Raw genomic sequence first — 26,894 nt, forward strand, 5'->3', positions numbered from 1 at the left:
AACATTTTTGTTGACACATCTACAATAAGGAAAACATTAAACAAGAATGGAGTACATGGGAGGACACCACGGAGGAAGCCATTGCTGTCCCAAAAAAATATTGCAGCACGTTTGAAGTTTGCAAAAGAGCACCTGGATGTTCCACAGCACTACTGGCAAAATATACTGTGGACAGATGAAACCAAAATTGAGTTGTTTGAGAAAAACACACAACACTATGTGTGGAGAAAAAAAGGCACAGCACACCAACATCAAAACCTCATCCCCACTGTAAAACATGGCGGAGGGAGCATCATGGTTTGGGGCTGCTTTGCTGCCTCAGGGCCTGGACGGATTGTTGTCATTGATGGGAAAATGAATTCCAGAGTTTATCAAGACATTTTGCAGGAAAATGTACGACCATCTGTCCGCCAACTGAAGCTCCGCAGAGGATGGGTGATGCAATAGGACAATGACCCAAAGCATACAAATAATTCAACAAAACAATGTCTTCAACAGCACAGAATACGCCTTCTGGAGTGGCCCAGTCAGAGTCCTGACCTTAACCCGATTGAAATGTTGTGGCATGACCTTAAGAGAGCGATTCACACCAGACATCCCAAGAATATTGCTACACTGAAACAGTTTTGTGAAGAGGAGTGGTCCAAAATTACTCCAGATCGTTGTGCAGGTCTGATCTGCAACTACAGGAAATGTTTGGTTGAGGTTATTGCTGCCAAAGGAGGCTCAACCAGTTATTAAGTCCAACGGTTCACATACTTTTTCCTCCCTGCACTGTGAATGTTTACATGTTATGTTCAATTAAACCATGGCAACATGTAATGTTTGTGTATTATTATTTTCAGCAGACTGTGTTTTTCTATTGTTGTGACTTAGATGACGTTCAGAGCACATTTTATGACCAATCCATGCAAAACTCCGTGTTATCCCAAGGGGTTCACATACTTTTTCTTGCAACTGTATACATTGATTCCTCTATAATCTATGACCGTTCATGTTTATTAATTAACGTATAATAGAATACCTGCATATTATGTATAAAATGTCAACCCCACTTACAGCCTCAATAATATAACTGTTTTAGTAATCATCAAGGAGAGATCTCCTCAGCCATCTTGCAGAGGTGATTGGCAGGTTGCTACAAAAACAAGGAAAGCCAAGTGTGTTCAATTGATTACATTGATTTTGAACTGTTTGTGTACTTCTTGATTTTCCTATCAGGGCAGACTATACAACGTAGTATATTAGAACAGAACTTCTGAAATCAATTGTGCATGAATTCCCGACTAAATTTCTCTTATTTTAATGAGTTGCTTCATTTAATGGGCTTGCTGTTAATATGATTTGTGGGAATCCAATCCCAGTAATGTTGCAAACATTTATTTTGGAATTCCCTATAATGACTGTATGTCTCAGAACGGTTGGCCTCTTTGAAGAAGGTGGCAAAATAATCTTGAAGATAGAATTATTATGTTGTTGGATAAGTAAAATGTCATACCAAGTTGTTTCTGTGAAAGCATAGGTTTCAGTAAGGATTCAAAGGTGAGTTAAGTTCTAACATTACTCCCATTATTTGAGTAAGGTCTTAGTCTTAAGATCTAATGTGAAGGCTTGTTTAGAAAGCAGGCTTGTATCCATTTTGTAATTCACTCATTCTTTTCCAGTATGTTCTATATCAGGGATGGTGAACCTTTTAGAGATCAAGTGCCCCAAAACCGGCTTGCCCCCTGGCCTGCCCCCGCTCTGCCCCCCGCTCCACCCGCCCACAGGGCCACTCACCACAGGCAGCCTTGGGGCGCCATGGCGGCCACACCCTTCGCCCGCACTCCGCAACATTATCTGCAGGTGATGGGGCGCAAGGGCGGAGTCTTGCCCCTGCTCCCCGGCTGCCATGTGCTTGGCTGTGTGGGCTGCGCCTCTGGGCAGGCTGCTGGTGAGGGGGTTGCAGTGGTAGGCGGGGCTGGGGCTCCGAATGCCACCTCTGGCACGCGTGCCATAGGTTCGCCACCACTGTTCTATATTCTTCGTTGGCATTCTGGTGTGCGGCAGTGATTGTTGAGGCATAGTTTGTTAAAGTAAGAACATCAAAAGGACCATTCTGAATGACACAAAACATTCATCCAGTCTAGCATATAGGAAAGCCCTTGTGTACATGTAGTCCTTGACTTGCAACAGTTCATTTAGTGATCATTCAAGGTTACAATGGCACTGAAAAAAAAGTAACTTATGACCATTTTCCACACTTATGACCATTGCAGCACCCCCTTGCTCACGTGACCAAAATTTGGATGCTTGGCAACTGGTTCATATTTATAGCAGTTGCCAGGTCCCGGGGTCATGTGATCAACTTTTGCGAGCTTCTGTCAAGCAAAGTCAGTGGGGAAGCCAGATTCACTTAACAACCGTGTTACCAACTTAACTGCAATGATTCACTTAACAACTGTGGCAAGAAAGGGGAAAAAGTCACTTAAATGTTTCCCTTAGCAACATAAATTTTGGGCTGCGTTGTGCTCGTAAATCAAGGATTACCTGTATTGCCTTCTTTTCTTTCAGAGTCCTATAGTGTCCAGTTTTAGATATATTCCCAATGTAGTGTATAGCAATAGCAGTTAGACTCATATACTGCTTCACAGTGCTTTACGGCCCTCTCTAAACGGTTTACAGAGTCAGCATTTCCCCCCCCCCCCCAACAATCTAGGTCCTCATTTTACCGACCTCGGAAGGATGGAAGGCTGAATGAACCTTGAGCCAAGATACTATACATTGTAAATTCAGGATGGCCGTTTGGTGATTCTTACATCCTAAGCTGAATTTGTGCACTGACAAATCCTGCTTATTTGCCTGCATAAATTTAACAATTTCTTGGACATGTCTGTTTGTGAGTGAGGTTGCAGTCTGGAGGAAATTAAAAATATTCTGCAACTTCCTGATTTTGAACTTTGAATTTGTTACAGCTAGGAAAGCTTGCTGCCTAAAGGGTATAAGATGTGGTTAATTTTAATGATTAAATTATCCAAGCCTAAGTGTATGGTTCAGGAAGATTAGTTTCAGGATACTGCTGGTGAGACTGCTGCACAGAGCTTCAAGGGGCATCTTTTCAATCTTTGAAAAAAATCACTGCCTGAAAACTATTTCTTCCACTAATCCATGTTATCCGATTTTATAATGGAGCAATAATAAGTTTTGAAGCAGCATTTTTAAGATTGTAGTTTAACTGGATGAAGTGTGCTGTTTTAACCAGCAGTTTATGGCAAACTGCCTTGAAGATAATTTCATATAAAAGCAGTATATTACAGAAACTGTAATAAGAGGAACAGGGAAAAAAGAAATACAAGTTCTTAAATTTTGAGCCTGCTTTTCACCAGTTCTTATCTAAGTGGGAAAAGGCATGAAAATTAGGTAGGTGTCATATTAAATTATACTTAAAATTAATGTGAAATGGAGCAAAGAACAACTTTTAAAAATAGTTTTCATTCTAAAATGCATTTATGTATTAGTAAGTATAGAATAATATATTTTTTTCCTTTCAACTAGATGAGTGGTTCTTTTTGTTGTTAATTCATGCAATACTTTAACTTCTCTCTCTCTCTGTCACACACACACACAAACACATACACACACACACGTAATCTACCTCCTACCTACTTACCTACTTACCTTCACTATTAGGAATAAGAATAGGAAATGGAATAGGAAGTGGAAGTGGAATAGGAATAGGAATAGGGGATGGAATTGGGGATGGGATGGGATGGAAGGGACTTTGCAAGTCTTCTAACCCAAAGCAGGAGTCCTTATACCATCCTGGACAAATCTTTTCTTGAAAACCTCCAGCAATGGAGCATTCACAATTTGCAATTTGTTCCATTGGTTAATTGCTCTCACTTCCAGAAAATTTCTCCTTAGTTCCAGGTAGGATCTCTCTTTAATGAGCTTCCACCCATTGCTTCTTGTTCTGCCTTCAGGTGCTTTAGAGAATGTCAACCCCTTCATCTCTGTGACAGCCCCTCAAGTACCAAAAGACAGCTATCATGTCACTCCCTAATTCTTCTCATTTTAGGCTGAACATATCTAGTTCCCTTAACTGTTCATTGCATAGTTCAGACCTCTTTTCATCTTTGTTGCTCTTGTGGGATTAAACCAGGCAATTCAGGAATCTAAATTGCCGATTCAGGAGATCATTAGAAAATAAGCAGAGCTAGATCACTTTCCAGAGGGGGCCTATTAAGAGACAGATCATAGAAGTACAACAAAAGAACACGATTGTCGCTTACAGACCATAGCTCACAAAAAATATTATGAAGAAGCTACAGCCTATACTAGATAAAGACACAGTGCTTTCTTAGGATTGGGTGGCAGCCCAATACTTGAACACAGACTACCAACTCAACTTGAAGCAAATTCTCACAAGCAACAGGCAACAACAGACAATGATTCTAACATGGGAACCAAACCAAGATGTCTACGCTTTCCCAACATTTACATCAACAGCACTATCAGAGGCCTAACAACTTTACACGCAAAATTAGAGGCGCCTTCGCATGTCCTTCCTCTAATGTGATATGTGCCACGATCTGCCAGAGGTGGCTGTTGTGGATTCTGCATAGGACAAACAGAACAAACATTGTACAAAAGAATTAATGGGCTTGAGTTTGAGTTTGATATCAGGACTTAAGATGAGGATCAAAGCATTCCTGCATCTCAGATACTTCATTAGAGATCTCAAAGAAGCCATTTTGGAAACAAAAAATGTTAAAGACAAAACTGAGAGAGTGATTGCTGAAGTCATCCAAAGGTTTCCAGCTATCTCGGAAAGTCTCAAAAAACACAATGAGTTTTTGACGCCATATGATTGTTGTTTGATAAGGAACTTGTTTTCTGTCTCATGTATAACCTGTGTAAGCATCCTGCTTTGCCTTCATTTCCCTCCTGCCTCATCCTATGCCACTTTAGCCACGCCAGTTGTGGTTGTAGTTTAATGCCTCTGGGTGACTAGCACCTGATTGGTTTATCCTCCAAACTTTCTGTTTTCAATATCTACATCATGGTGCCTTGATATAATTCAATCTTCGTGAAATGGGCTGCCTGATCAACTATGGAATAATGCCAGCGTTTGAATTGACAAAGTACTCTTTTCTGGATCTTCTCTGATTATCTTTACATTTTGAAAGATATTATTCTACAGATGCCATTGCTTGTAACTTAAGTGATTACACTTTTCCTTTACTTGATTGCATTTTACCTAAATCGTCATGTTTTTTGTGCAACAAAGTGTATTTCAATTTGTTGAAGATCCTGTGCCAAGGATTTTTTGAAGGGGTTTTAGCTTTCTTTAAATCACTGTGCTTGATGCTCTAGAGTGATTAGCATATAAAACATCTATTCTTTGGGGCAACCTTGCATGACACTTTTGTCTGAAATAAAGCCATAGTTTCAGGAGGGACAAGATAATCTGTGCATCACCGTTCTTTTTATGGTTGCTGTTAAACTACATCAAGATGATCAACTTTTTCTGGGGTTGGAGTTGCGGATTATTGTCCTAGCTTTCCAGGGATATGGCAACGGTATTGGAAGGTGCTGAGAATTTTCAGCCTATTGTTTGCTCAGTTTGGGGACTTGAGGTTAAGTGTGGAAATGGAAATATTTTGCTTTTAGCCTTAAGATATCCCCAAGCATCCAACCTCAGACAAAAAATGTGCCATAAAAATTGTTCACTTTTGTTGTCTATGGAGATTCTCAATCATCCAGGTCATTATGGTCCCAAAGGTACTTTTCCGAAAGGCAGCTGGATTATCTTGGTTTGTTTTTTTTCTTGAAACTATTTCACTTCACATCCAAGAAGCTTCTTCGGAACTAAAGAAGCTTCTTGGATGAGAAATGAAACATTTTCAAGAAAAAAACAACGAAGAAAGTCCAGTTGCCTTTTGGAAAAGCACCTTTGGGATGTCCACTTTGTTTCTCAATTTCAGCAGCGTACCCATCCCTCCATGGGAGTGTTGTAGTTTTTTCCCTCAAGCATTCAAACATTGGAAAGCGGATAGGCAAGAAAAGATCCTTACTTATATCTTTTTTTTTTTAGAATTGCTGATTGGTGAAAGTTTGCTCTTTTCATTTTCATGTGATTTTGTTTCTTATCCTGATGTAAAACTAATCTACCTTAAAAAGTGTTTCATAAGTTATTGCAGGAGGCTGCACCCCAGTCCTTGAAAGAGAACGTGCAGTAGTTTCAGTGGCAAAATTAACAGTGTTGTCAGCAGCGCTGAATTAACCTTGCTTTAGATCAGGATTGAAGAGGATTTACATAAAATATAACAAAAGTACCGTTGTCACTGAGGAAGCAACAATATGTTGCCGATTCTAATGATATGTTGGATTCTTTCAAATTACTGTATATCCATTTTTTTTTCTCTTTGCAGAATCCAGCTGCTGCTCCTTCCAGCTGGTCTGAATTAGATGTGCTGATCCTGGCAGGCACCATTGGCCATATTTCAAGTCTGGGTGCTAGCAGCTTTATTGAAGAAGAACACCAAACCTGGTATTTCCTGGTCAATACCCTTTGCCTTGCCCTCTGCCAAGAAATCTGTAGACATTATTTCTTGACAAAGGACGGTGATCTGCAGATCCTCCCAACGGGTAAGGCAAAGGCTGAAGAAATGGAAGAAACGCCTTCCCACTACAGAAGTGATATTGAAATGACAGAGGATGATCTGAAGATGGGCAGAGGGGCCAACCCTGTAAGCATAAATAACTTCGAGAAGTGGATGGCTTTAGCAACTCCCTGGCTCATCCTTATCATCTGTAGAGTGCTTCGTTCATTGAATCAAACTGGAGTCCAGTGGGCGCATAGACCAGATTTTGGACATTGGCTGACAAGGTACCTATTTGATTTTTGTAACGTAGATTGCTTAAGGTCTAGTGCATAAGTACATAGTGCCTCAGAAACCGATTGTCCTGTCAGAACTGGGGACCCCCGAGGACTGGTGAGATACTGAAGAGGCTCCCTTGCTATTGACATTTGCCCCTTGCCTAATATTTGACCTCTTTTACCCTGGTGCTTTTAAACACTTTAAAATGTTTTAAATAATAATTGTCTTATATATATATTAATTGAGTTTTAGCCTTGTTGTAGATGGCCCAGAGTCCCTGTTTTGTGCGGTGGGTGGCCATATACATTTGATAAATAAATAAGATATTTCTTGCATCACTCCACTGGTGGGATACAGAGAAAAACCGTTCAGTATATCTTCTTTCTCTCTCTCTCTCTCTCTCTCTCTCTCTCTCTCTCTCTCTCTCTCTCTCTCTCTCTCTCTCTCTCTCTCTCTCTCTCTCTCTCTCTCTCTCTCTCTCGCTCTCTGATATGATATAATGATTTAACAAAAAAAAAATCAGTAGTTACTCCGATAGCAAGCTGTAGAAATCCTTCAACTAAGTCGGAAGAGAAACATGTCTTTAAACTTTTAGTAACTTTAACTACAAGGTATGGCTAGCAGAGTTCTTAATTCTCTGGTTAAAAGTTGTTTTTTTAAAATATTTGCAAGATATATTAATTATACGGTGCTTGGGTATATTTCTTCCCTTGTTTCTTAAATAAAAAATAAGCTTTATTTATTTATTTGACATATTCTGCTTTAGCCTGAAAATCTCGAACAAGATTTGTACATGTGAATATTGTATCCGTTCCCCCCACCTTCTCCCTTTCTGCTTCCCTGCACTGTGTTTTGGGTTATTGAGTATGTGAAGGGAGGGGAAAAACCATCAGCTGAGGATGATAACCATCCAGCTGAGCAGTGACTTAAAATGAATTTAGCTTTCCCCAACTGAATGCCTTCTAGATAGGGGTCAGACTAAAATGCCCATCACCCAAACCCATCACCCCCAGCGCCATAGGAATTGGCTAGTACATTGTTTCACTTGTTCTGAGGCTGAAGTGCAGGCAGATTTTTCTTTTGGAAAAGGAAGGAAGCTTAACCCAGTGGCTTTCTTACTCAATGCATGTGGTTATTCTGGCCTCTCCCTTTCTTTTCCTACTATCTCTGTCTTAACCAGCAGGTGCTAAAAGAATACCTGTGGAGGAGGAGGAGTTGAGTTGGGGTTTGGGTCAGGATCAGTTAAAACTTTTTTTTTCCCCGTTTCTTAGTCTGATGACATGAACAAATTAATCTTTGCATCTCTTGCTAAAGCTTCCCTTTCTACCTGATTATGTTTCTTTCACCACAGAGCGAAGCTGCAGGGATGTGTGAGTGCGACACAACATTCCCGCTCCTTAACCAGAATGTTTCAGCAGCACGTTTGTTCTGCTGGCACAGTGTGCTTTTTAGAGCACACCTGATTTACTAAACGGAGTATGCTGCTATAGCCGTGTGTGGAAACCCACCAACGGCTGTGTTTCTGCAGGCCTTGCAATGTGTGTGTATGGGGGGAGAGGGGGAGAGGTATTGCTAGAACCCCCGTGACTCAAAGCTGTGTGTGCACTGTGCTAAAAATAAAACGAGAACTAAGCACCAAGGCAACCCAACTGCTGTGACGCAAAAAGCCAAATTGTGTTGCTTTTTATAAACTGCCTTTTAAAGATTCCTTTCGCATTGTTTTGCTTTGTTTGCATTGCTGATGCTTATCGAAAGGAGCCAGGAGCTGAAACTTGTCTTCCTAGATTTTATCAGATATTGATCACACATCTTGGCAACTATAATGCCTCGAAAGGCGCTTTTTCGAATAGACAACCTCCCCCCCCCAAAAAAAAACCCCCCCAGTTAAATGTGAGATTTTCCTGGAAGCTGGGAGCAATGTTAAGCTGATGTCCAGTTGTGTTACATACGGAATCCTAAAAAAACACAGGATTGTGTTATCAGGTTTAGGCTTGTTAAAAAAATAATGTTTTTTCTGAGAAGCAGGAAGTCGCATGATCTGATTGCCACGTAGAAGAAAAGATTGATGCAATGGCGTTCAGGAGAATGGTTCCACAGAAATACCTACTAAATTTTCTGACAAGGTCTGCCAAAGAAAGTACTCCTGGGGCTCCTTTTTCTGGTCCCAGTACCATATTTCCCCCCAAATAAGACCCAAACGGAAAATAAGCCCTAGCATGATTTTTCCAGATGCTCATAATATAAGCCCTACTCCAAAAATAAGCCCCAGTTAAGATCGCCAGCGAGATGCATTTAGTACCATATTTTTCCCCAAATAAGACCAAACTGGAAAATAAGCCGTATTGCATCTTTTGGAGCAAAAATTAATATAAGATCCGGTCTTATTTTGGGGAAAACACGGTATATATCAGGGATCTGTAGACAAACCAGTTTTATAGATAGAAAGATGTTTCCCTTTCTTTACACTAAACTTTCATCAAAGATTTTTAGGGAAATTATTTCTATAGAGCTCTTCCACATCAATACGGTTATCATCTTAGAATGCAGTGGTATTTTCCCCTTTGTCAGAAGTTCCTCAGTGAGATCCGAGAGGGCGGGGAAAGTTTCTTGAAAGACAATTTCCCTGCCGTTTATGAATCTTCTTCAGCCACCTGAAACTGCAGCCACGCCTTTAGTGTTTTACTAGACCACGGTGGTATAGTATCATGAGTCTGGGCATTGTGCATCCCACAATATGCCCCATAATCCTGTACACAATGCAGTTGATTCCATATTGCTGATCTACTTAGGGTAAAAGATTTTTGTCCCAATTTCCTCTTTAATATTTTTTCCAGAATGGGAAAGTGTGTGTATTTTTTTTTGCCAGAATTATAAGGGTGATTATTATAACAAGTGTAACTAATGGAGGCAGATTTGCTAGTAGAAATAAAGGTATATCAGCGATTTCAAATCTATTTAAGCTCTGCTTAGCACTTAAAACAGAGCACTGTATGTTACTGGGAGAATTCAACAAGTATTGGCCCACAGTTGAGAAAGCTTCCTGTAGTTATCATCTGATTAACTTTAATGAAGGTGCCCCACAAAGCCAATCTAAACAGAACAGAACAGAACAGAACAGAACAGAACAGAATAGAATAGAATAGAATAGAATAGAATAGAATAGAATAGAATAGAATAGCAGAGTTGGAAGGGACTTTGGAGGTCTTCTAGTCCAACCCCCCTGCTCAGGCAGGAAACCCTATACCATTTCAGACAAATAGCTATTCAGTCTCTACTTAAAATCTTCCAGTGTTGGAGCATTCACAACTTCTGGAGGCAGGTTGTTCCACTGATAAATTGTTCTAACTGTCAGGAAGTTTCTCCTTAGTTCTAGGTTGCTTCTCTCTTTGGTTAGTTTCCACCCGTTGCTTCTTGTCCTGCCCTCAGGGGCTTTGGAAAATAGCTTGACTCCTTCTTCTTTGTGGCAGCCCCTGAGATATTGGGACACTGCTATCATGTCCCCCCTCGTCCTTCTCTTCATTAAACTAGACATACCCAGTTCCAGCAATATGAGCAACTGGATGAAGGAGAAGGTTTTCCCTGAAAGACCTGGATCCCAATTCTTTGGTAGGTTTTGAAAGGAAGTATTCTAATTATAGACCCCGTAGGCTCCCGAGAGTCAAAAACAATATGGAAACTGCTCACTGAAAATGAAGAGCTTGAAAGACCCCTGAGTTAATGGCTTTTGCAAAAGGCAAACGAAATCCTCACATCGTTCAGTCAAATGACTTTATGAAGAATGCGAAGGTTCTAGAGAGGTAACACAGATACCTTGAATGGGATTGTCAAACGTCTGATATTTTGGCGCAGAATAAATGCTGCCGAAAGAGTTTACAGAAGCTGATGTGGTGAGAAAAGACTACTGGTTTTCTGATCAGTGAATGAATCGAAGCTTGCTAAGAAAGAGAAAAATAAAACTTGTCAGCGAACCTTATAAAAAAAAAAATTTAATTGAATTTGTTGTTGGTTTTACAGCTCTGAACACAAAGCTGAACTTTCTCTTCTGGCATCAGTGTCTCTAGTTATGATCCTTGTACTTGTTCATCGAAGATGTTCTTTGGTTTCGAAAATAGCAATGGCACTTGGACTCTTGGGAGTGTACAGTTACCGGGCAGCGATAGGAAATGTGGAATTTCCATGGCAACGAGACAGAAAAGATATTTCAAAGTAAGTTCATTAGCAAGCTATGTAAATGTACTTAACACCTTGAGGTCTAAAAGAAATATCACAAATAAGTACTACGTGGGTTTGTGCACATGTTTTCTAAGAGTTGTGGGCAGATTGCAGATTTGAGTGGTTTACACTGTTTTGACAAGAACCCTGGAATCTGCCAGTGGAGGTGTCGATGCAAAAGACACACGCTTAAAATTAGAGAGTTTTGATCTTAGGAATTTATTTTGCATACTACAACAGAACAGTCCTTCTGTTCCTGGGTAACTCAGGTTTCCCCCATTTTAGCAGTTTATTTTAGGCAAGCCTGAGAGATTTCTTATGCTGCTGCAATTATTTATCCATTTAATGGCTTTAGGCACTTGCCTCTGGGTGGCTATCAATACATTTTTTGTTGTGTCGTTCCTGTGGGCTGCACAGGACCTGGATAGAGATCAAACATCTCCAGCGTGGCATGGCAGAAATGTTTAGGTTCTATTCCCAAAGAGAATGTGTGGGGAACATTCTAAAGCACGGGTGTCAAACTCACCACGTCACGTGATGTGTCGCGGTGTATCGCGACTTTTTCTCCATTGCCGGAGCTGGGGGTGGGCGCGGCCTCCATATGATGCAACCGGCTCGCGGGCCGGCAGTTTGACACCCCTGTTCTAAAGGGTAGGTTTTATACTATAAGTGCTGCATCTTAAATTCTCCTGATAAGAAAATACTATTCCCCTATGGGTCTGGTTGTTTGCACCTAACATGACAAGAACTTCAGTCACCTTAGCGAGGTCATCCCATTCCAGTTCAGCTCCAAGGTACAAACTCTCCACTTCTACTTTAATACTCCCTTTACTTCACTTTCGTATTATAATCCCTCCAATCCAAACAACACTACAGAATTATACTATAAATTAATGTAATAAAAATTTAAAATTAAAAAAAAAACTTTGGCTTTTGGAGGAGCTCTTTACAGCCTTTCCCGCCTATCCACCATCTTCAAATTAATATAATAAATAACAGTACAAAAATCTGTTATCATTCTTCCCCCATTTAGTCATAGATCAAAATGGGCAGGATAGAAGATAGAGCAGCTAAAATTGCGATGAACCTCATGGATCAATTCAAGCATGCTGTTCCCACCAGTGGCTAAATATTTTTGAGAACTTACCCGATCAAGTCAGCAACATTCCACTATCATTTGTCCTCAGGTTCTACAGCATCAGTTCTGTTGTATAGTATTGTAAATACTGTCCCTTGAATGCCCAAAAAACCCCCACAATTACTGTCCCATGTTCATATCCAATAATGGGACCTGGACAGGAGGCCCACAGGAGAAAAAACAAGATTAGAAGGGGACCCATGTGAAAAAAAATAACTAGAGTATTCTGCCTTTAAACATGTGTAAATGCCGACAGATTATTTGTTGTCTGTTATAGGCAACTAATTAAATGTTAGAGGGCAATGGTAGGTATCCCTGTGAAAAAAAAGTTTGGGAAAACAAAAACTGTTATGTAAGAAATGATTGGTAGGAATTAATACCGTATTTCCCTGAAAATACGACCTAGCCATAAAATAAGACCTAGCTTATTTTGGGGGGGTTTAGGTTAATATAAGCCCTACACCAAAAAGTAAGCCCTACTTAACCCTGCCCACACCATCCCACCGTAGTTTTTTTGGCAGGCTGGATCGCGTGCTTCCCCCCCACCTTACCTGTGCCGGTGCCACCGCTGTGAGTTCAATTTTGCAGCTTGGCTAAATTGTTCAGCTGTGGCGGGTCGCAGTTCCCATCAACTTCAGGAAAGCTTAGCCCAGGCTCCTCGCAGCTGAAGCAATCCAGCTCGCCCGGGGTCAGGTTGGCCGTTGCGGGAGGCGTGACCCATTCCCGTCATCCAGCTCCGCTGCACATGCAGGATGAGCCTCTCGGAACGACCAACCTGACCCTGGGCGATCTGGATTGCTTACAAGGAGAGGTTGTGCATTGCAGGAGGATGACTGCAAAGGAGATCCCTGCACCCAGATCCCTGCAGCTCCTGGAGGCTCCGAGCACTGCTTTTTGTGCCGCTCGGTTTCCCACCCCACCCCTCGCCAGGCTAATTTGGTGGGTGGGATTGCCTTCTGTCTTCCCTGCTGCTGCATTGGAAGCTGATGCTGCCCTCCTGAGAGGCGGCATGGTGATTGGACGGTGGTCACGCTGCGAATTGGGATAGACCACCTCCCAAAACGCCACCAAAAACAGCAAAGCAAACCCGCACACAGATGCGGCGCCAAAAACAGCGGTGCGAAAAGGGTGCACACGGATCCTTGTAGCTCCTGGAGGTCCGAGCATAGCCCTGGGGCGGCCGTGCTGGGCGGCGACGGGAAGGGTGCTGAGGTAGCAGGTGGAGCGCCGGAGGCTCGGGAAGGGAGGGTGGTGAAGTGGCCGAGCAGGGCGCATATGCCCTTCCCATGCCAGGCTAGCCCCTGCAGCCCCAGGGTGGCTATGCTGGGCGGTGATGGGAGGGGCGCTGAGGTGGGGCGGCCAGGCCGAACAAAGCGGCAGGTGGAGTGCTGGAGGCTCGGGGGGGAGGGAAGATGGTGAAGCGGGTGGGCGTCCTGCCATCAGCACCCATCCCTTTCCTTACCTGACTCCCAGCCCCATGCTGTTTCTCCTTCACGATCCACTACCGCCACATGCTGGGAAACACGTGGTGGTGGGGGAAAGGTCAATTCCATCTTCGCCCTGGTACCATATGTGGTCTGCCACCACACTCTCGCTGCTGCGTTGCTTCTCCACCCCATGCACAGGCCTTGCCCCACCCCTGCGCGCTCGCGATCTACCGGTACCAGCAAAAATTAAGCCCTCCCCGAAAGTAAATCCTAGTGCTTACTTCAGAGTCCGAAAGAAAGTAAGACCGGGTCTTACTTTCGGGGAAACACGAAATCTGTTGATATTTATAAAAGCATCTCAGAATGTGACTCTTTCTTCCTTATAACTGCTAGCATAATATTAACATTTCCTGAACGTTCATAGATGCATGTAGCTTAAGGTTTGTGGCCTGACAGTAATATGCCTTCTTAAAGTTCATCAGAGTTGTTGCTTTGATCAGTAAAGTATGCAACTATTTGTGATTTCAGGCTAGAAGTGTTCTTGAGCATAGCACTGGGTTAGATTCCTAGTACCTTTTTAGAATGAAAATAGAGTAGATATTTATCCTGAAATTGTAATTTATGGCTGCTTGATTTATGGCATCAGCCTGAATAATACTTTTCTCAAAGCCTGTGCTTTGTAAAGCACTCTAATGAAATTCAAATAGCAAATCTTTTTCTTTCTAATCCTTGCTTGATATGCAAAGCTGGCATAGTTTTGCTCCAGTGGCTGTCACCCAAACGGGAGGTTGTACAGAAAGAATGTGAGAGGTGCACTATGTTTGTGACTTGTTCATAATTTTTAACGATGCCTGTTCCATCAGTGGACCTGCTGCATTGTAAATGGATAAAGCAGCACTTAACAAGAAAGGGTGGAAAATGACTGTCACTCTATACTTTTGAAAGATGCGACCTGCAGGAGGCCTCCTGGTGTTTAACTATTCTGACAGCCGTATACTATATACCCAGATTTCTTTAGGTCAGTTCCAGTAGGATCAGAGGTCTCATCCCAGGTATTGCCATGCAACATAATCAAATCTCAAAAACCATCCCACTTCTAGTTTTTGAATACTGTGAGTCATTTAAATTGCTGTTCTTTGATTAAGGGTTAGTTTCTAAGTTTTCTTCTTAAAAATGCATATACATATATTTCGGACTGTTGAAATTTTAAGATATTTCCTTGTGATCTTAGAAAACCACTACCCGTCAGGATAAAAAAAGCATATTGTTGGGTCACTGTGTTCCATTCAGAAGATTATTCATTATTGTTGGCAACTAGGCTGGCATTTAACGAGAAGCCCAAGATTAGAAAACTCACGGTGTCAACTCTTGTACAGGCCACTATTGGCCTGTAACAAATCTGTTAACTTTCAGGTCATATAACATTTTCATGTAACATATGCTTCACTGCAAGATTCCCTTTAAATGTACTTAATGAGTAAATGTATACTTGGGACACATACGGACATGGACTGCAACAATCATATAACATCGGCCACAGGAGTAGTTGTATAAAGTTTTACTTCCCATTTCCCCACCCCACCCCCCCAGCTCAGAATTTTAAAATGAAATCCCAATTGTTCTGTTTAAAAGTGCTGGATTAAGATAAAGATGTAGATAAGGAAAGGATGATGATGATGATGATGATGATGATGATGATGATGATGATGATGATGATTTCAAGTTTTAACAGCATCTGAGATTAAGTCATTAAGATTTACTAAAATCTATTTCTTCCATTTAATGAAGGTGACTCTAATCCAATAAGAGCTTATGCCATAAGCAATTATGGTGATCTCTAGGCAGAGTGTCAGTTTGAAGCTGATGAGATTTAGGGCAGTTAATTATTTTATGAGGGTTGCGCATGAAAAGAAAAAAAATAATGGATTGGAGATCCGCTTTTAAGTGTTGATTGATGTTGGATGGATTTGGCCAAGACTATTTTTCTTGTAGCGATTCTGTCTTTAAATTCTTCACTGAATTAACTTTAATGCAGGATTAGTGGCATCCTGATTAGTGGCATCTATTAAAATATCTATATGGGAGAGTATAAAACCACTGATTTAAGAAAAAAAATATCGTGATGAAAAACAGTATGCAGAGGAAGAATATTGGTGTAAGCTGGCGGTAGAAAAACATTTGGAAGTAAAAACAGCCATTTGTTTTTATTTATTCACTTACCGTAAGTTCTGTCTTGCTTGTTATCATGGTAGGGAAGATACAGCAGAGAAGAAAGTCTTAGGATTTTCCAGAACATTTAAAATTGATATTTAAGAATTTAGTAGGTTTGGGTTTTTTTTCTTGTTTTGTTTTGGAGTTCTTAATATTTCTTGCCAAGATTTTGGGAGCAATCAATTATGTATATTGTGTTGTTCTTTCATTCAGGATCGATATCTCCAAGTCAAGTCTTTGATGCATCCTTGTTGCGTGCAAAGTCTCCATTCTGTCAAGGGCCAGTGAATAAGGGGAATTAGTCTACCACATTCTCCTTTTATTTTTTGACCCCTCTTGAGGCATTTGAAGGAATCTATTGGGACTTATGATTGACTTATAGGTCCATACTCTTGTAGAATGGGCTTTCCAGAGAAAATTGTTGAATGGGGGAAATGAAGAACTTTTGTAATCTTTTTGCTCTTTATTGGGGAGATAGTAGCATACACGAATAAACCGGGCTCCTCAGATGTAAACTATCTTTTACTTATATATTTGCATCCCGAATGGCTTCAATCAGTCACTTGTACTTAAAGATACTTTTGGGTGTTGATGTTATCCTATTTCACATATTGGGGGTTAACTCTGAAGAATTATAGAAACTCTTGGGCTGCAAAATACTGTTGTTAACAATGGCTTATTTAAATCCCAAAAGTGGTAGGATTAATTATTATTAATACTGTATGGTTTTATGGATTATGTAGTTTTTATGGATTTTAAGAACCCCAAATTGTGTGTAACAGAGAGGATTAGTTCAGACTTATGATTATAAGCACTCATCGTGCTCTTGATGCCTTGCAGCTGACTGAAGTATTTATTTGGAAATAAGTTCTGTGGAGTTCAGCAGAAATTGTTCCTCAGTACATGTACATTCAAATGGACCATTACATTTTGTTAAATTGTGTTGCAGTGGGAACAACTCTATAGCTATGATGGCAACAGTTTCATATAGGGAATGATCTACCCACTTTTTGCTGTGGGAGAAAACTTTGTTTCAGAGGATGTTAAAGTAACTAAGACAGTAATGGCGAACCTTTTAGAGACTCAGTGCCCAAATTGCAACCCAAAACCCACTTATTTATCACCGGGTGCCAGGTGGGCGTGGCCACGGTGGTCATGGCAGACCGGGTGGGTGGGGCCAGGGAGGCGGGGGCCAGTCCCTTACCATCTCCGGGGCATGGCACGTGTGCCCACAGAGAGGGCTCGGAGTGCTGCTTCTGGCACACGTGCCATAGGTTCGCCACCACTGAACTAAGAGCTTTGGGACAGAAAATCTCCAGTTCAAATCCTCACCTGTTCCCCATCTAAGCACATTCATGTATAGATAACGTTTTATTTTCTGGATTGGGATTTTGAATATACACATATTAGTTTAATATATGTATGTATGTATGTGATAGAACATTAATGTTGTGAAGGCAGATGTTGTGGTGGCATGCTTAAGAATGATTCATATTTTACTTTTGAAACCTTTTGAATTAACAGACTTTTTTTCCCCACTATTCCTGAGAGAAATTCAGCAGAGCTTTCAAATATCGATCAGCTTTCTGAAACTAATTTCATACATATTTATTTGACAGTGCTGTGTATTTTTTGGCTAAGTTTACAGTATAGCACAGTAAGCTTTTAACTGCATTCATTTCAGATAAATATGTATGGAGTTAAACTCATTCTTTTCAGAATGCTGGTTTAAGATACTTTCCTGCTCGGATCACTCTGTTTCATTTAAACTATTGTATAATTCTGTTTGTTGGGATGCATAATGTGATCATGATGAGTTTTACCATCAGTAATGGCACACGCCCACTACTTGTTTTGAGTTAAGCCTTCTCTGCCTTTTAGCAAATTATGTCCAGCGATAAATGTTTGAATCATCAGAAGTTGATTTCATTATGTCTTTTTATTGTCTCTTTTCAGGGGCATAATTGAAGCACGTTTTGTTTACATCTTTGTTCTTGGCATCATCTTCACAGGCACAAAAGATTTATTCAAATCTCTATTTTTTTCAACGGATACTAAGATCAAGTTTACAGGTTTATGGGAAATCTACAGTGGGCTGGTTCTGCTATCAGCTCTCTTGTTCAGACCTCATAACTTGCCAGTTTTGGTCTTGTGCCTATTCGTTCAAACCATGATGAGAAACTACATCTGGAAGCCACTGGATTTTGATGCTGCTCAAGTTACTATCATGCATTATTGGTTTGGACAAGCATTTTTCTTTTTCCAGGTAAGCCAGGAATTGCAAATCTTTAGAAAGAACATGCAGCCATGTATAAGCGAATTAAGGAGCTAGTTTCTAATATCAGTTCAGGTGCTGATGATAAGACTTTAGATCTTTGTTAACAGCTTATATTATCACAGCACTTATTTTGGAGAAAAGAGTTGAATAAAAGGTAGTAGATCCAACTGATACAACAGTCATTCTCTTCACATTTCAATACTTTTGCCATGATGTTTTATTTCCTCTAATAGTTATAGTTTATTTCAATCATTTTTATATCCTGTCTATTCTCCCAGACAAAAGCACGAAGCTTCAGATACTGCTTTCTTCCTTTAACTAATCTGGAATGGAGTTTCACAAATGTCTGGTACTCCAAACATTTTAAATAAAATAAAGCCTTTGATGAAGAAAAAACGTTTTAGATAAATTTTTATTGGGGAAGGCCATGCATAAAATATGTAGCCCTTTAAATTGTACCCAGGAACCAATTAAAGCCAGAGTAGTTGGTGTAAGACTGATTTAGTGGTCTATAAGGCATGGAAGAATTATAAATAGGGCAAAAATATTCATTTCTGTAGTCTGTAGTTTGTATTTACTCTTTTACAATTTCAACCCATTTTTAATATTTATAATTGTTCTAATATCTTTATTTTTTATTATGTTGTAAGCTAACTAGAGTTAACTCAGACAGTGAGATGGGCAGTTTTATAAATTTAATAAATAAATTAATTTGAGGGTCATTGTTCAGAGAAATAGCAGATTTACCTATTTGGGATGAGATCATAGTCCTCCTAAGGGGGTGTAGAAAATGAAATGTAGACCTCTCTTTTGTTTCCTAAACTAAAGAAACAGACAAAGCATTTTTTAAAATCAGGTTCACTCGAGAAACCAACAGTTCTTGAAAGAAAATGATTTTAAAACTGCAGCATCTATATGGATAATCTCTGAGCTAATGACTGAAATGTGCTTCGGAGGGCTGTTTTTATATCTAGTCCAGAAGTGTCAATTATACAGAACTTTGCAGCCAGGCCAGTTTCTAGGGGGGAAAAAGAAACAAGCAAAAAAGGCATTTTATCCTGGTGCCAGTTTCTTTCATCTGAGATACAGAGTATTGTTAATTGCCTTTAAAGCCGTAGGTGCCTTGGATTTTGAGGATGATTCCTCCTATCACTCACTGAGGCCTGGTAAGAAAGTTCACCTGTTATTGTCACAGATGTGTCTCAGGGCAGCTTAGAACAGTTTTCACATTAGCTGCTCCAACATTTTTGAGTGCATCCTTTGTTGAACTGACCGGCATAATTGTTTTCTTTGCTTTTTTTAAAAAAGTCTTAAAAATGCATCTTTTTTGACAGTCCCTTAATAGTTGGTCCCTTTAATTCATTGTTAATATTCTGGCTTTTAACTTGATTTTTTAAATTTTAAGGCTCTTTCTATTGTAAACCACCAAGGAATTGTTGGTGGTCTATAAAGATTGGTTATTTATCGTTTTACATCAGAAAAACCACTTTGAGTGCTATATTCTCCAGCACTGGAGATGGAGAATCCACCAATGGGTTTAGACTGTATTCCTGCCCAATCAGATCAAGTCAGCCAAAGTTGCCACGCCCGTCCTGGACCATAGAGACCCAGTCTTGACTTGATCTTGCCCAGGACAGACGTGCAAGTTTGGCTCTTAGGCAGGTACAGGTAGCTATTGGTGGATTTTCCATCTCCTTTCCATTTTTCCCTTACCAAAAATTCTGACTAGTGCTTAGCACACAATTTGGCCTTACAACATTATTTCTTCCTCTCTCTGTGTTTCTCTTTCTTTCTTTAAGAAGGTTAAACTGGGGATTTATTTTCCTTCAGGATGTAACTTTTAAAGGCCCTTTCAAGCACATGGATTATGTTGTAGTAATCTGAGAAATAATTAAGGCATGGAAAAATCTGGTCTTTAGAGAAAGTGGTGCTCTAACTAAAAGAGGCTGGAAAGACAATCCATTGGCTACTGCTTTTATGCTATTTAAAAAAGCTTTTGTCTTGAAATTGAAATTATTATTTCTCCTAGCACCTTTCCACATAGACTCTGTTTATATTTAATTTCTCAATTGTCCAAATTTATATCTAAATGAAGACTGAAGACAGGCTGCAGATATAAATTATTGGATGATCAGTGCAGCACTATATCAGCCCTTTGATTTTAGGCAAGAACTGCTTTTATTGAAGCGTTTAAAAAAAAAGGCTTGCCACTTAAATTGACCAAATGTTACTAATTTTTTCTCAATCTATAAGAATTTTAAGAAATTTTTGCATTAGGAAATCCTAAAATGAAGATAATACTTTTCTGGAGTAGAAAATGTTGAAATGTGACAATATCTTTGGAATATATAACTAAACTGTTTCTGGATAAAATTTGCTAGTTTCACTAGTTAAAATTTTAAAACTAAAACACAATTTTATACTGTCTACCTCCCCATTAAATGAAGGAATCTCTTTATATTTTATGTTAGCTGCATCTATTTAAAACACAATTCTCTTCATTTATTATTGGATTGCAATGATATTTCAGAATAAACAGACAGTTTTAGAAAAAAAAAATCATGCTGTCACACTCTTGTAGTACAGTTTTAAATTTAGGAGTTATGTTTTCAGAATATTGTCAGACTCAGTTACCCTTAGCAGCTTTTGTCTAGAAATAAAAGGAACCAAACAATTTTGAACTACTTATATTTTGTGTCTCTGCCTCCAGCTATCAATGCCTTTTATTTGATACATTAATCTATACAGACTTATATTTTCATATGGTATTTAATAACCTAATCTATTACTGACTTCTCCACATCTTTCCTTGGGGCACTTAGCTAATGAACCAGATGTGTTTTGGTGACAAATAAGAATCTCTTTAGAGGTGAAGATGAATGAACACATCTAGCTAATTAAAAAGCATTGCTTATATCTTTTCCTTCCTATTTTCTGCACTTCAGGGATAAAAAATTTAGAATGTTAAAGTTATATGGGACATACCAACCTAATGTAGGTTAGAAAGAGATACGGATGGCAAAAGAGGAGGAGAAAAATGGTGTGGCTAACAGCCCAATTCGTGTGCACGTGAGTCTCTTCTGAGCCTGTAGTTCTGTACTTCTTCACTTATTTTGCTACCATCAACATGCTGCAATCTGTAATTCCTTTATATCGAGTTCTAGCTTCATAAAACTTCAGTGCTTAGCATGAAGCTTTCTGTCAGGCTTATTGCCTCTACGTGCAGGGAAATTTTGGCAAAAAGAATTCTTGTTTATGATCAGAATATTAATGTCAAGAGTTCCAATTTGTGATAATCTAGCAGTGGCTTTCCTGCTATGACAAATAGCTTCTGGTATTGATTTTGAAAGGCTCTCCGGCAAGGCACCCGCAATGGGTCTTCTTAACATAAAATAACTTGGGTGCAGACAAATCCACTGAGATTGGTTACAGATCTTCTGCAATGTAATCTTACACAATTGTATCTGAAATGTTTTTATGTAGTACTAGCTGTACCCGGCCACGTGTTGCTGTGGCTCAGTCTGGTTAAATGGAAAAGAAATGGAATCGTAAAATCGTAGCGTGTGTTGCTTTTACGTCCAACAGATGGCGCTGTTTTTCAAAAAAGCATGTTTTTACCTGTCACAGGTGTGACATCTATATAATAGTAGGTATATAAAAACACGTGCGTATTCGAATGCAACGTTGTGTCAAAATTTCAAAACAATCGGTGAAGAACTTTCGGAGATGTAAGATTTTGAACAAACGAACATTTACATTTTTATTTATATAGATTTTCTACATGAGATTTTTTAAAAATTGAAATTGTAACAATAAGCATACAAACTAAAATACAACCAAAAAGGAAAAGGAAAAAAAAAAGGAGAGGTAGAAGAAAAAGCTAAAAGTGCAAAGGAAAATGAAGAGGTGTAGGTAAAGAAAGAAGAAATGTAGAAAGAAGAATATATAAAGAAGTGTTTTCCCATCTTCTTTAAGGCAGATATAAGTACAATATTATTTTTTAACCTCTCTCTCTAGGATTACATCACGACTCTCTGTATTCTACCCTATCTAATCATCATGAGCATAAATCACAAGTTCATTTTTTTTCTTTTTTAAGCAAAACGTCCATAAGGAGTTTCCAGGCATCAGTAAATGAAGATATTGGCTTTTCTATAATCAAACAAGGCAGTTTAGCCATTTCAGCAAGTTTTGTCATCTTCGCCAATCAGCCCTTTATTGTCAAATCTTTCCATTTTGGGCATACAATAATCTCATTGCAGTTTTCATATATAAAAAGAGTGTTCCATGGCTACTTTCTAACTGTTTATCCCAAGACGACGAGTTCTGCTTTCAGTTGAATATTAATGCTTAAAAATTTCTGAATCACTGTATATACTTGTGCCCAAAATGTTATAGTTTTTTCCCACATCCACCAAGCATGATAAAATGACCATTCTTGTTCACTTTTCCAACATCACTTTGATGTGCCTTCAGACATTCTAGATAATTTTCCTGGCGTCATATTCTAACAGTATAAAGTTCCCTCTAAGATTGTAACATAATGTACATTTCAGTCTTTTCAACCACATAACAGTGTTTCTTCATTGCTCTATGTATCTTCATTATTTCTTGTCTATAAAATGCTTCTTATGCTGAGAGTGAAAAAGATATTTTCAGGCACAGCCTGGATTTGTATCTTTCCATATTCTCAGTGTCTAATACAGTGATTTTTGAAATCTACGTTAACCTTGACTTTTATTGCACCACAAGTGTCCATGCCGCCCAAATCTTAGGTCATGTTTTTCTAACGCTAAAAGTCTTTTATTTCTCAGCAATTCCCAAACCAAATAACAAGCTGCAAAATACAATTTCAGATCAGGTAGACCCAGTTCTCCTCTTTCCTTTGCACTTTGTAACATATTTAACTCATGGCTTTTTCTCTTGCCATACAAATTTAGATACATCTTTTTTTGCCATTAATTAAATGGTATACCAGTTGTCAAAACGGTATTGTGTGAAACAAAAACATCATTGTAGGCAAAAAATTCATTTTGATCATAGAGATCCTCCCCAACAGTGACAATTGTAGTTTCTCTCATCTTAGCATGTCCTTTTTAATGTCATTCCATGTCTTAGCATACTTGTTTTGAAATAACATAAAATTTATATTTGTCGTAGTGTTAAGCAAATATTTTATTTTTTTCCTCAATCTTAAAACAGTTTTCTTCATCAGTTCCATTTGACCCTTTGATTTCATTACTTTTGTTAACATTTTTTTCTTCTGATTATTAATTTTAAAATCTTCTAGCATACAAAATAATTTTAATCTTCCTTTAATATCTTTTCAAAATCACCTTCAGCAAATGCTCTTACTTTATACATTTCCTCTTTTAATCTTTACTCCATCTTGCAATTCTCTTGTCTTGTATTAATACCAACAGGGGTGGAGACAAAGGGTATCTTTGTCTTGTCCCTTTTTGTATCTGACAGGGTTTTGTTAATTCTCCATTAACAATTTGTGCTTTCTGTGAGTTGTAAAATGGTCATAGAATCGTAGAGCTAGAAGGGACCTTGGAGGCTTCTAGTCCATCCCCCTGACCAATACAGGAGTCCTCATACCATCTCAAACAAATGGCTGTCCTATTCTGGAAGCAAGCTGTTCATTGCTTAATAGTTCTTACTGCAAGGGAATTGTTCCTGATTTCCAGGTTGTATCGCTCTCTTGGAAGATCGCTCTTTTGGGAACCTTAGTTTTCTTGACACCCAACTGCATCTTGCTAGATAGGGCCTGAGGCTTGAGTCTGTCAGGTTTACCCATTTAATAATATTCTTTCCAAAACTTTAAACAGTTCAAATTGTCAAAGGCTGCCTCTGCATCTAAGGAAATCAATGTAGTTTGTTTTTCATTATGTTGCTAGAAATATTCCAAACTGTCCAACACATTTCTAGTATTAACCCTCAACTGTGTTTTGGGTAAAACACCCCATTGATCTTAATGAATAAATTCTTCAAAAGTATTTTCAACCTATCGGCCAAAACCATTGGAAACAACATGTAATCATTATTCAGTGATAGTCAATAGTTTATAGAAATCAGCTCTTGGCCCTCTTTAAGTATTAATGCTATATTAGCTTCTTTCCAGCTGCCTAGCTTCTTTCTCCTGGGTGAAATAGAATTCATCATATTTTGTAAAGGTTGTAAGAGTTCATTTTCAAAACATTTGTAATAAGCTGTAAACCTGATCCAGGCATCTTTTCTGTTTTAGTCTTTTTTTCCTTTCACAGACTTCATGGTCTGATTTTATGTCTCTGTAGCCTTTGGTAAATTTTGTTTCTTTAAATATTCACCATTTTCTCCAGGGAAATTTCTTGTCCTTTGTATAAATTAGAGTAATATTGATAAAACATTTTTGCATGTTTACATTATGTGCTTTTACAGTATTTTCCTCTTGTAATTTTAATAGTATCTTTTTCTTTTTGTAATTTATATGTCAGTTATTTCAATGGTTTGTTTGCAGACTCATTTTTTTTGCATAATTCATTTTTATTTCCATTTTGCTTCCTGTTATCAAAGACAATGCTCACTGTAGAAGCTTACTTGTTGGGTAATACTGGAAGCTTCTTTAATTTTTCTTTTTATCTCATCCCAAAGAGCTTGTATTTTCTCTCGGCTCTTCTTTTTAAATTGGATCATTTACTATTATGTTGTATAACATATCATGAAAGCTTTACTTGCATCCTAAATCATCTCTAGGGCTGTGTCTTTGTTAAGTTGACACAATCTGCGGATCACCCATTTCCTTCAACAAATATGCACACTAATGTACACAGGCAAATATTTACAAACCCAAAACGTATTGGTTACAGATACTTACCTAAAGAAATCCCTCCCCATCCTGTCTTAATATTCAGTCTGCTTCAAAGTCAGGTAACAGGATTGGACTTTGAAGTGCAAGTCACTCACCCTTCTTCCCTCATAATCACCAGTCCAATTCAACCCATATTTCTCATCTCCAGCAGAGATTGTCTGGAATCCATTCCCGCCCTCAGTGGCCTCTCATCAGCAGTGCATCGCACGCCCTCAGAACCTCATGTAGTGCTTTTAATCACTGGAAGCCTTACTTTGCAGGGAACTCCCAAAGTAAAAATTTCCCTGACCAAATCAAAATTCCTCCAAGTGTACTTTCAAATGGGTTCGGAATCGGAGAAGCAAAAGGGAGGTGAAACGACAAACCTGCAAAGCGGCAGGAGCAGATTGTGAGCGATTGACCACCTCTCGTCTCAGGCTCCTGATCCGAGTCCCAGCACCTGACTACCGTAGCCAAAACCTGGCTCACTCAGAGCAATGAAATCATTTTGAAGATACGGCATAATTTTATCTCCTTTCAAGCAAGCATGCTGATCTAGTAGGGAGGGATAAATAATGTCACACGTATGGATTTATCTAAATATTCTTATATCGTGCTGTAATTTTCACTACGTCTGCCTCTTTCTTTGTTTGCCTTTGCAATGCCTTTGCAAAGTGTCAAAGCTTTGTGGGGAATCCAGTATGCACTGGATACTGGATTCCCCATAAAGCTTTGACACTTTGCTGAGCAGCCATGAGCAACAGCAGAACCCTGGCTTGTATATGTTTGGCATCTCACATTGCAAAGGCAAACAAAGAAAGAGGCAGACATAGTGGAAATTACAGCACGATATAAGAATATTTAGATAAATCCATACGTGTGACATTATTTATCCCTCCCTACTAGATCAGCATGCTTGCCGCACTATCTTTGAGACATGGTCAGTGAATTTGGTTTACTGGACCTTAGATTTCTGAGTGAGCCTTTCCCCTGTTTCAAATTCAGGATCAATTCGGTTTGTGGTGAATGTTTTCTTACAAAGGTAACATTAGGATTATTTTGGACACGATAGAATATTATGAAGCTCATAACGAAAAACAGATGGCGTTGATATTCATTGATGCGCAAAAAGCATTTGACAACGTCAAATGGGACTTTATGTTAATGTTAATGTTAATGTTAATTTAATTTGTATACCGCCCTTCTCCCGTAGGACTCAGGGCGGTTCACAGCATATTAAAAACACAAATACAATATACAGAATACAAAAAAGAAAAAATCATACAAAAATACACAAAATAACCCCACTAAAACCTGATTAAAAGCCAAATATTGATTGCTGTGTTCCCATTAAAATTACTTTTTAAAAACGTCCCCACCTAAAATCCCTACCTAAAATCCTCCCTAGGTCAGGCCCGCTTGCTGGAAAAGCCATGTCTTGAGGGCGCGGCGGAAAGTAAGGAGATCCGGAATCATCCGGATCTCGGGGGGGAGTTCGTTCCAGAGGGTGGGAGCACCCACAGAGAAGGCCCTCCCCCTGGGGGTCGCCAGCCTACATTGCTTGGCCGACGGCACCCTGAGGAGGCCCACTCTGTGGGAGCGTACCGGTCTGTGGGAGGGAATCTGCGGCAGAAGGCGGTCTCGGAGGTAACCAGGTCCAATGCCATGGAGCGCTTTAAAGGTGGTAACTAACACCTTAAAGCGCACCCGGAAGACCACTGGTAACCAGTGCAGCTTGCGCAGCAGCGGTGTTATATGGGAGCGACGAGTCCCTCCCAACACCGCCCGCGCGGCCGCATTCTGGACCAGTTGAAGTCTCCGGGTGCTCCTCAAAGGGAGCCCCATGTAGAGAGCATTACAGTAGTCCAGGCGAGAGGTGACGAGAGCATGAGTGACTGTGCGCAAGGCGTCCCGGTCCAGAAAAGGTCGCAACTGG

At 39.5% G+C, this 26,894-nt stretch overlaps 1 protein-coding gene across 1 annotated transcript in view; it reads left to right on the top strand.

Annotated features, from left to right (window-relative positions):
- The window catches only part of LOC107297485 (GPI ethanolamine phosphate transferase 2), a 65,553-nt gene that overhangs the window by 14,676 nt on the left and 23,983 nt on the right, over nt 1-26,894 (top strand). Inside the window, exons 8-10 of the mRNA XM_015826848.2 lie at nt 6,414-6,871; nt 10,878-11,069; nt 17,808-18,117. Of these exons, the coding sequence (XP_015682334.1) occupies nt 6,414-6,871; nt 10,878-11,069; nt 17,808-18,117 (960 nt within the window). The remainder of the gene's footprint in view (nt 1-6,413; nt 6,872-10,877; nt 11,070-17,807; nt 18,118-26,894) is intronic.

The sequence above is a fragment of the Protobothrops mucrosquamatus genome, unplaced genomic scaffold (assembly GCF_001527695.2).
Source record: "Protobothrops mucrosquamatus isolate PMUCROS unplaced genomic scaffold, P.Mucros_1.0 scaffold3334, whole genome shotgun sequence".
Taxonomy (NCBI): domain Eukaryota; kingdom Metazoa; phylum Chordata; class Lepidosauria; order Squamata; family Viperidae; genus Protobothrops; species Protobothrops mucrosquamatus.